General features: G+C 44.6%; 1 protein-coding gene across 1 annotated transcript in view; it reads left to right on the top strand.

Moving 5' to 3' along the window:
- Positions 1-783: 783 nt before the first annotated feature.
- LHCGR (luteinizing hormone/choriogonadotropin receptor) overlaps positions 784-11388 on the top strand; it is an 84865-nt gene continuing 74260 nt past the window's right edge. The window contains exons 1-3 of the mRNA XM_066266461.1: positions 784-797; positions 7051-7221; positions 7726-7860. Of these exons, the coding sequence (XP_066122558.1) occupies positions 784-797; positions 7051-7221; positions 7726-7860 (320 nt within the window). The remainder of the gene's footprint in view (positions 798-7050; positions 7222-7725; positions 7861-11388) is intronic.

Below are 11388 nucleotides of genomic sequence, written 5' to 3'. Positions count from 1 at the left end.
CATTCCTCGTCCTCCCTAACACAGCTGTCTCATCATGCTGTCCTGGGCCCACTTCTCGTCAGACATTCTCACCCTGGGCTTCATCTATCACTCTGGAGCAGTGTTTCTCAGAGGGTGGACTGGGCTTCCTTTTCTAAAAAAAGTCACCTGAGACACTGTTAAAATGCACATGTCCTGTCCTGAGCCAAAGGTACAGAAGTGCAATCTCCCAGTGAGCCCCCTGAATCTGCCTCTCATGTGACTGTCCAACAGTGAGTCTAAGAGATGACACCCACTAGGGAGGGTCCCAGATCTGTCTCTCAGTGTTTCCCTTGTTTCAGTGTTTGTCTTACTCTGCACCAGCGCAGTTCAGCTGTCTCCTGGATCAAACTCCACACACCCACAACACTGCTCATCCGCAGCACGCCCTGTCCCTCACAGGCGTCCTCAGCACCGCACCACTGCCCATCAGCTCCTGCGCCATCTCTTCTGCTGCAAACAGGAGCAGCATTCTCTGTCAGCCCCATGCTGCACAAATCAGTACTGATGCCCATTTCTAAACTATTCTTTGAAAGAGAGTTCTCTTTTGATAAAAGCCTAGCAGGCCCTAGGGTAATGACTGGCCTTTCTGTTTGTCTACCTGTGACATGATGCCCGGAAAGCATAATTTAATGTGACAGCTATTATCAGCACCATCAGACCAACGGGGTGGCTCTCTGCCCATCTCTAATGGGGCCACATGTGAGAAAGAGGATCTATCAGTGGGGCTGAGAGCCTGACACTGCACCTGGCCCCGGGGACAGGATGAAAGCAGGACGGTGAGAGAAGAGGACCGCCACACAAACAGCCAAGAAGGAAAACAGGTTTTCTTCCCTCTGCACAGCCTCTGTTCTGAATGTATCTGAGGGCAAGTCCTACGGTTCGCTCCTGGCGCAGTTCTGCAAGGAGGAAGCTCCCTGCAGACTCCTCCCTCCCCACTGTCGAGGTACATCCACCTTCTAAGCTCCATCCATGTTCCCGTGTCTTCACACCATCCAGGGCCCTCAAAATTATTCTAAAAACAAGTAATTCAGGTGAAGATCAAATCAGTGTGCTCCCACCTGTGCTGTATTTTCATCTTTCAAAAGAAGACTGTGGAAGGCAATGCTTACCCTGAAAGGATATATTGATGATGTTGGGATTTCTAGACCTTGACTTCTACATCAAAAGCTAGAAGTAGAAGAGGAGAAATCCAGGCAATCTTTCCCACCATGACCAAGTCCACATATTAATAGGTTATATCCACACCAAAGTCAACTCTGGCTTTCAGTTTAGTGAAGGGGTTCTTTGCTACAAAAGTCTGTTTTCTCAACTTAAATTCCCAAATCAGTATTCTCAAAGTATGTCCCAAACAAACACCAGTCCCCTACTGCCTATTATGGTCCCCTTGGAGATTCAGTATACATCAGGGGTCCCCAAACTACGGCCCGCGGGCCACATGCGGCCCCCTGAGGCCATTTATCTGGCCCCCACCGCACTTCCGGAAGGGGCACCTCTTTCATTGGTGGTCAGTGAGAGGAGCATAGTTCCCATTGAAATTCTGGTCAGTTGATTGATTTAAATTTACTTGTTCTTTATTTTAAATATTGTATTTGTTCCCATTTTGTTTTTTTACTTTAAAATAAGATCTGTGCAGTGTGCATAGGGATTTGTTCATAGTTTTTTTTATAGTCTGGCCCTCCAATGGTCTGAGGGACAGTGAACTGGCCCCCTGTGTAAAAAGTTTGGGGACCCCTGGTACACATCTTAAAAGTTCTGACAAATTGCCTGACCCGTGGTGGCGCAGTGGGATAAAGCATCAACTCAGAACACTGAGGTCGCTGGTTTGAAACCCTGTGCTTGCCTGGTCCAGGCACATATGGCAGTTGATGTTCCTCTCCCTTCCCTCTCTCCCTCTCTCTCTCCCTCTCTCTCTCTCTTTCTCTCTCTCTCTCTCTCTCTCTCTCTCTCTCTCTCTCTCCCCTCTCTGAAAATTGAATAAAGTGTTTTAAAAAAAGTTCTGAGAAATTATCTAATAGAGAATTTTTTAACCCAATTTTTCCCAAATTTCTTGAGCTTTGACACCTTTCCCCTAAATTCTGCCAATTAGCACAGCAGGCATCCGCATCCTGTGGTACACACTTAGATTAATTGTATGTCAGGTTTTTTTTTTTAATCAAATACTGTTTTCTTTTTAATTTATTTCATTATATCAGAAATTTTTCTCTCTCCTTGGGTTGGCTCCACTTAATATTTTAGTTTGAAATTTGATTTCTAAACCATGGTTGCAGTTTACTAGGAGCACGTTTCTAAAATAGAAAGGATGCTTGGTGAATTGTTTAGCAAAAGTAAGCTTCTCTTAAAAAGAAGAAGATGCGTTTCTACGACGCTGCCCTTTTTCACTCATTCATTTGTTCATTCTTTCACTGGACCAGTTTGTTCCCAGAAGCACAGTGATAAATGCTACCAATCAAAGGGGAAAAGTGAGCCCTACGACAGACATAAGGACAGAAAAGCCCTATTTCTTTTCTCTCTGAGAAGAGAAGGGGGATGTAGGCAGGTCAAATAAATGTTACAGTAAGGCTGATAGTAGAGATTGGGAAGTTTGGTTGCAAGTGAGAGAGACTCAACACCAATCAGCTTAAGGAAAAGAGAAGATGCTTTGGCCGATTACTTGTGATATCCAAGGGAAGTGCTGGCCTCTGACTCTGTTTGCCCACATCTGCTTTTCTCTCCAGTTTTAATCACTGCCAGAGCAGGTAGGCTTTTTCCATGAAACAAAGAGGACAGCAGCCCCCAATTCATTCATATCCTTCCAGCAACAGGACCAAAATGGAAAATTCCCTCTCTAGCTCTCTTGGGGATTTCCACACCCCAGATCATCCTTAAACTTCCATTCCCAGACCTGTCCCTAGGGTTACTCACCCATCAGCCTGCAGCTTCAAGTTAGTACCTCCAAAGGTCCACAGAAACCCCAGGGCAGAGCTGAGGATGGCACAGCTGATCACATACCACAGAAACAGTGAAATGGAAGATGGAATTTCCAGTTGAACTTCCAGGGGTCATCTTTTTTGGTTGGTTTTTTGGTGGGTTTTTTTGTGTTTTTGTTGTTGTTGCTCAAGTGGCAAAGTAGACAGCTCAGAGGCCAATCATATTTTCTTTCCTTACACATGTTTTCTTCCTCTGCCCTACTTTCCTTCTGAGGGACAGGTAAAAACACCATTTAAGAGGGAAGAAATGTTAGGTATGGTACTAAGGCGGACATGTGTTCAATAAATAGAAAATCTTACCTAAATTGTTTGAGAATTTTTTATTACTTGCTAATTTCCTCCAACTCTAATGTCTTAATTTGACATAAAGTGCTATTGAGTTTTGATCTAATGATACATAAAGAAAAATTGGCTCTGCCCTGACTGGATAGCTCAGTTGGTTAGAGCATTGTCCTTATACACAAAGGCTGAGGGTTTCATCCCCAGTCAGGGTACATATAGGAACAGATTGATGTTTCTACCTCTCTCTCTCTCTCTCTCTTTTTAAAAACATTTTTAAGAAAGAAAATTAGGACCCATGATCTTGTGAAATTACTAACTCTTCCCTCCAAAATTAAAATAAGTAGACTGACTGCTACTTTAAAGTAAAACAAACAAACAAAAAAAAAACCCTCAGTATTACAACCAATTGAGCAATTTTATACACATACACACATATTATTATTATATGCATGTGCTAACACGTACCAGATTTCTTTAACAATGGGTCAAAATTCTTATACTTCACTCAGAGTCCATAGTAAAGATTCTACTTATTTATTTAGTTAGTTGGTTAGTTTAGAGAGAGACAGACAGACAGGAAGGCAGAGAGATGAGAAGCATCCACTTATTGTTGTGGCACTTGAGTTGTTCATCAATTGTTTCTCATACATGCCTTGACCAGGGGGCTTCAGCTGAGCTAGTGACCCCTTCCTTGCTTAAGCCAGCAACCTTGAGCTCAAGCCAGCAGCCTTTGGGCTCAAGTCAGCAACCTCTGGGCTCAAGCCAGTGACCATGGGGTCATGTCTGTGATCCCATGCTCAAACCAGCAACCCCACTTTCAAGCTGGTATGCCTGCTCTCAAGCCAGCAACCTGGGGGTTTTGAACCTGGGTCCTTAGCATCCCAGGTTGATACTCTATCCACTGTGTCACTGCCTGGTCAGGCCATGGTAAGGATTCTTGAACTTTGTCTTCTCAACGAAAATTTAATCCTAGAATTTTCATTTTAATGTTTCACAAATTGTGCTCTGAAAAACCTATGCATCAAAACTACATGGGCACTTGTTAAAACACAGTCTCTTGGGCCTACTCCATATCAAATGAGTTAGAATCTCTTTGGAGAGAGGGTCCCAGGAATCTTTGTTTTTAAAGCTTCCCAAATCATACTTCTGCACTTTAAAATATGAGAAGTCCTGTTTTAAATTTTAAAGAATTTTATATCTGCATTGTAGTAACAGATATTTTTATATCTCTAAGGTAGAATCAATTCCTTGTGAATTGCATGAACTTTAGTTTGTCAATAAAATATAATTAACAATCCTTGTGGGTCATGCTTTTTTGAAGTTCTGTGACAAAAGTAACTATAAGTATAGTTAAATGACATAGAAGTTCTTCAGATTTAAAAATATTCACTCTAAATAGGTCATATATTAATGAGCAGGATAAGTAAATTCTATTGTAACAAACTTTTGTGATTATAACAATCAATGTGATTTTGTTATAATAGGTACATTGCAAGAACAAATGTGCTAATTAAAATATAACAGAAATGATCAGAGATATAAAAATTTTATGAAAATTCATTACAGTTATGAGCTTTTTTTTTCAAATTAACAACTTCACCTCTCTATAAACAGGATTTTACTTCCTATCCAACACAAGCAATAAGAAGTCAATATACACAATCCAGCTCCTTCCACCAGCAATACAGTAGAAGCTACCACACAGGCCTTGAGATTTAGAGCTAGAAGAGCCTTGAGGATTGTGAACTCCAGCCACTCCCCCTACTGATGAGAAAATCAAAGACCAAGTCACCTGGGTGATGACAGAACAGAAAGGAAAATCAAGGTACTCTAACTTCCCTGCTCTTACAGAGTTTGAACAGCCCCCAAGGATACCCAAGCACAGAATCAAATGGTTCTTCAGGGGTGGGTAGAAGCAACCATTCTTTTTATTTCACAGATAGGCAATGGAGTAAAACGAAAAATCCAAATAAAACCTAAGACTTGAAATAGATGCCACTTAGCCACCTTAGAGTACTCATTCCCTTTCTCCTACAATTCAGAATACATGGTAGAAATCTTTGAAAGGCCCAATGTCACCCCAACTTCCCTACCAAAAACTGACAAAACTGAAAGAGAGGAAATGTGATCCCAAAGTAGTCAGGAGTAATTACTGGATACCTATCCAGATAGATCCAGTGTAGTTTAATAAATGAAGCAAGGTTGTTAAGCTCGGTTTAGATGATTTATTGAGCATCTGCTATAGGTCTGTGTGTGGGTTTCATTTATTCATTCTGTTATTCAATAGTATTTACTGAGCAACTATCTAGGAGCTAGAAGCCATGACATGCCTAGAAATACTAAGATGAATGAACAAAAGGAAGAAAAATTAAATCCAAATGGCCCTGGATGCTTGGCTTAGTGGTAGAGTGTCAACCTGGCACATGGAAGTCCCAGGTTCAATTCCCAGTCAGGGCACACAGGAGAAGCAACCATCTGCTTTTTCTCCCTCTCCCTCTGTCTTTATCCCTTCTCTCTTTCTCCTTCTCTCTCTCTTTCTCTCTCTCCCTCTTTTCTCCTCCCACACCCATGGCTCTATGGATTCAAGTGTGTTGGCCCTGGGTGCTGAGGATAGTTCTTGGAGCCTCCATCTCAGGTGGTAAAAATAGCCTGGTTGTAAGGTTAGGCCCCAGATGGGCAGAGCATCAGCCCCAGATGGTGGTTTCCAGGTGGATCCAGGTTGTGGCATATGTGGGAGTCTGTCTCTCTATCTCCCCTCCTCTCATTTAAATTAAAAAAATTAAAGCCATAATTACAGTGTGTTATATTACCGGCTATAGAATAGGGTGCTCTGGTCACAACTACTTGGTTCAGTTGAATCAGAGAAGGCTTTACAGGGTAAATGACATTGGGCTGAGTTATGAAACAACTAGAAGTTTACCTAATGTACTATGGCGGGAAAAAGAAGAAAAAAAATCATTTCAGGTCAGGGAACAGCAAGGACAGAGGTATAGGAGGGTGAAGAGTAAGCAGTTGGAGACAGGGATCCAGAATAGGAAGACAATAGTATATAGACGCAAGCTCTATTTTCATGCCATCTAGCACAATTTTATCATCCAGCAAAGCCAAATGATTTATTTAATAACCTTTTTTAAAAATCTACCTTCCTTGGGCAAGAGCTCCCAAGAGACTTAATAGAGACTAGTGACTGAGCCAGTCGCTCCGCGGGAGGTGGCTTCAAAACAGTAAAAGGAATCTGTGTTTACTTCCTGACTGTAAAGTCTTAGATACTTTCCCAGCTCTCTAAGCCCACCTCTTTCAGAAAGACTTCTAGGATTTCCAGAGTCCAAATAGAGTCCTTGGAAGGAAGGTAGAAAAAAATGTTTTAATGATTAAATTAAATAGGAGAAATTATGGATTTCCTAGGTTTACCATAAAATTTGCCTGCTTTTCAAGTCCTTGATATATACAATAGATCATATAGTAATTTTTTTGCATTGGTGAAATTAAATGGGTGATAAATACAAGTTTAAACAGGTTTCTGCTACTTACAAGCATGTGACTTTGGGAAACTCACATAACCTCTCAGGACATCATTTTTCTGGTGTATCACCTGCTGGTTTATAGTGAAGCTGCGGCAAGAAGTGAGTGAAAGCGCCTGTCACAGATCCAGCCCATACTGGGCCTCCCATTGGAATAACTGCTGTGTACTATTAGAGCAGTTTCATTCCTTCAATAAATCTACATGTAGAAGCCAGAAGGAATACAAAACTAAATCTGAACTGGATTTTGCTCTCTCTAGTACCTCACAATCTGGAGTGGAGATTAGCACAGACTCAGATCGCTACAATATAAGGAGGAAAGCACCAAGAGAATCCTGGGATAGTACTGGAGAAGTTGGGTGCACAGAGACTGCTTGTAGTGTGGAGGGAGAACAGCAGCGAAGGAGGAGAAAGAATTTAGGGCTGAGACTGAAGGAGAGATGAAGCTTCTCAGCTGTGCATTTTCACCCCTTCCGATGTGGGTGTGGAAAGTGTCCAAGTATCTGTCTGCCCCCTCCCAGCAGATTAGAGGAAGTGGCACAACTCACTCAACTTCACACTCATAGTTACAACGGAGCCAGGAAGAGAATTCAGAATCCCCCACCCCTAATTCAAAGCATGCACCATTACCACACTCCCCCTCCTAGAGCTAGGGCTGATTCGCAGATGTATGGGACAGTCCAGTCCATGGAAAGCAGCAATCAGGGCGTGATGGGGTCGCTTGACACTGCCCCACCTCGGCGCAGAGCAGAAGCTTGGCGTCGGGGGCGCCTTAGGTGGGGGAGGGATGGCAAGGGACGGGCGGGTTCGGGAGGAGGTGGGAGAACAGGCCAAGGGGCGGGGAGAGGGGCGCGGGCCGCACTCCAGGGCTGTCAAGGGCACCCGCCCAGCAGCCAGAGCCGGCACTCATGCTCTCCGGCCATGGTGTTCTGGCCGCTGCTGGCTCTGCTGTTGCTGCCGCCACCGGCGCTGCCACGGGCGCTAAGCGGGGCGCACTGCCCGGAGCCCTGCAGCTGCCCGCCCGACGGCGCCCTGCGCTGCCCCGGCCCGCTGGCCGGCATCACCCGACTGTGAGTACGCGGCGCCCTGGACCTGGGCCCCTCTCGCGCTCCCGGCCACCTTGCCTCCCTAGTCTTTGGTCCCCTTTACCGGGAAACTTGGAGAAAGACCATTCGCCCTATCAAACTTACCACCTAGGGTGATGAGAAGCCAAAAGATGGGATCTGTCTTTACCATCCTGTGCCGCACCTTGGATTTGGGCCCCACCTGCTGGCTCACCCTCCAGCCCCTGGCGGCCCCATGTCCCCTCTTTCTCCGTGGTTGGGGCCACGATAGGCAGTGCTGAACTGCCCAGAAGCTACAGGGAAAGACCTCGCTCCCTCCAGCTCCTGGAAAGGGACAGGGTATGTTGCTGTGTGTGATGCTCCTCCATCAGCAGCTGTCCCTGCTGGAAGAAATGTTGTGTGCTCTGTGAGCCTTGGGCCTGCGGGTTGGTGAAAGTTACCGTGACCTCTGGCATGCTGTGCTCCTCTAGGAATGAGATGTTCAGGCTCCATGGCCAGGGTGACCTGGGCACTCAACCCTGACTGCTGGAGAGCTGCCTCCCCCAACCAGGGCTCACATACACCTCAGTGAGCTGCAAGCCACTGCTCCACCCGTCCCCAGCATACTGGCATGTCAATCAAAGCCTAATCAACCAAAGGCCTGTGTCCCACCTCCAGCACACCATAACCCGGTCAGGCACACCACCGCATTCACAAAGGTGGTTAAGGGAATTGTATCCTTCAGCAAGCAGGTGGAGGAAGTTTGCTGAAATAATGAGGTGAAGAGGAGAAGGGGGGGCTTTAGTACTACTATATCAGTGTCACCAGGTCTCCTTTTTTCAGTTTAGAAAAAGGTACCATACACAATATGATTCTATTTATATGAAATGTCCAGATACACAGAAAGTAGGTTAGAAGCTGCCAGGTTGGATTAAAGGCCAGGTGACTGCTCATGGGTACAGCTTTTTTTTTTCTTTTTGTATTTTTCCAAAGTTAGAAGCAGTAAGGCAGACGGACTCCTGCATGCACACAACTAGGATCCACCCACCCACCAGGGGGCAATACTCTGCCCATCTGGGGTGTTGCTCACTTGTGGTGGGAGACATTCTAGCACCTGATGCAGAGGCCATGGAGCCATCCTCAGCGCCTGGGCCAACTTTGCTCCAATGGAGCCTTGGCTGCAGGAGGGGAAGAGAGAGAGGGGGGAAGGAGAGGGGGAAGGTTAGAGAAACAGATGGGCGCTTCTCCTGTGTGCCCTGACCAAGAATCAAATCTGGGACTTCTACACGCCCAGCCGACACTCTACAGCTGAGCCATTCCACCAGAGCCTCATCGGTACAGCTTTTGAGGATGACAAAAGTGATCTAAAATTAGATTGTGGTGATGGTTGTACCACTCCACAAATATACTAAAAACTGTTGCATTGTACACTATGAATGGGTAAATTTTATGGTATATATATATAATACATATAACACACATGTAATTTATATAATTACACATTTCAGGCCCTGGCCAGTTGGCTCAAAAGTAGAGCATCAGCCGGGTGCATGGATGTCCCAGGTTCGATTCCCAGTCAGGGCACACAAGAGAAGTGGCCATCTGCTCCTCCACCCTTTCCCCCTTGTCTGTCTGTCTGTCTGTCTCTCTCTCTCTCTCTCTCTCTCTCTCTCTCTTCCCCTCCTGCAGCCATGGTTCAATTGGAGCAAGTTGGCCCCAGGCACTGAGGATGGCTCTATGGCCTCCACCTCAGGTGCTAAGAAGAGCTTGGTTGTTGAGTAGCAGAGCAATGCCCCAGATGGACAAAGCATTCCCCCTAGTGGGCTTGCTAGGTGGATCCTGGTCACATGCAGGAGTGTCTCTCTGCCTCCTCTCCTCTTGCTGAATAGAAAGAAAAAAAAGAATTACATTTCAATAAAGTTGTTAAAAAAGAAAAGTAATACTGTAATAATATCCAAAAGGCACCTGGCTGGTGGAGGTTTTGGTAATGTTCTAACATTAGAAGTGATGAAATTCCATGCAGGGAGAGAAAAGACACCTCTACCACCACCACTTCCATGGGCCCTAGCAGTTTGTCAGGGTCCCTCTTCACTGAAGGGAATCCCCACCCTCCTGAAGTGCTAGACTTCTCCCCTGGAAAAGATAGTGGCCTTCAGGGAATATTTGTGGTTGACAGATACAGTTTAAAGTTTGAGGGCTTTATATTAATTAGTGTCCATTAATTATCTAGTCAGCTTAATTCCCTGAAGGTGAGGACCATGCTGATAGAATTTGCTTCAATCATGCAACAAATCTAAGGAACTGCCTTCAAAGTCCCAGCCCTTGTCCTTCCCTGATAAGCCTCTCATCTTGCTCTTATGAATGAATGTGCCACTAACAGCCTTTCTTACTCACCTGGTCCCCATACAGATGGGGACCTGCAAGTCTCAGATCCAAAGAACTGGAACAACCTACCCAAGGTCCCACAGTTACAGAGTAATAAAGACACTTCATCTATTAATTATCTTTTTCTATTTGCTTTCTTAGAAAGAAAATTACCCCTTCATGTGTGTATGTGTGTGTATATATAAGATCTACCGGAAAGTTCTGTCCATTTCTATCACAAGTTTTGACACGTAAGCACATGTTTATTTGGCGCATGTGTGCCTCTCTATTTTTATCACTTAATGTATACATACTGACATAGCAAATTAACTAAAACAAACTTGATTCACGTTAGTCTTATGTGTGAAGCAATAGTGTACCCATGGCTACTGATAAAGTTCTTTTACGCCACTCTAATTTTTACAAATTTCAACAAGGAAGAAATGCTACAGAAGCATGTCTGTCGCATCCACCATATTCCCCGGGCTTAGCACCCTCCAACTATCACTTGTTTTGGTCCTTACAAAATTTTTTGAAGGGCAAAGAATTCAAAAATGAAGAAGATATCAAACAAGCACTGGTTCAATTTTTCACATCAAAAGATAAAATATTTTTCAAAAATGGGATATACAAATTGCCCTCATGCTGGCAAGAAATCATTAATAATAATGGCAATTATATCATTTATTAAAGTTTATTGACAGTAAGAAAAATTTGTATTTTGTTTTATTCCAAAAATGGACATAACTTTCCGGTAGACCATATATATATATAAATTTTCCCCATCTTTTTCAAAATTGGCACTGAGTGGAGAGTCCTCTGTGGGAGGCAGGAATGGGTGGACCAGGACCCAGGTCCTTTCAGATTCAGCTTTTCCCTGAGCAGTTCCTGCTGTGACCATGATGGCGGTCTCAGGAGCAAACCCCTTCCCTGGAGAACACTGGAGCGAGAAGAACAAAACAAAACAAAACTCCTCTTTTGCCCCACAGCACAGTTCAGAGGAGCCTAGGACCCCTCCAGAAGAGTTTAAGGGTTGACTGTGTTTGGGGGCAGAGTGTGAGACGAGATAAGTACCTCGGCATGCTAAAGCTGGCTAGTCTTGCTCCCCAAAACGGGCTAGTTGTCCTGGCTCTGGAGCTCTTTGCCATCCCTGCGGGATTCTGGAGACTCCTTGACTTTCTTCCTTCACAC

This window comes from Saccopteryx bilineata, chromosome 3, assembly GCF_036850765.1.
Source record: "Saccopteryx bilineata isolate mSacBil1 chromosome 3, mSacBil1_pri_phased_curated, whole genome shotgun sequence".
NCBI lineage: Eukaryota > Metazoa > Chordata > Mammalia > Chiroptera > Emballonuridae > Saccopteryx > Saccopteryx bilineata.
This window is presented reverse-complemented; position numbering and strand designations above follow the sequence as displayed.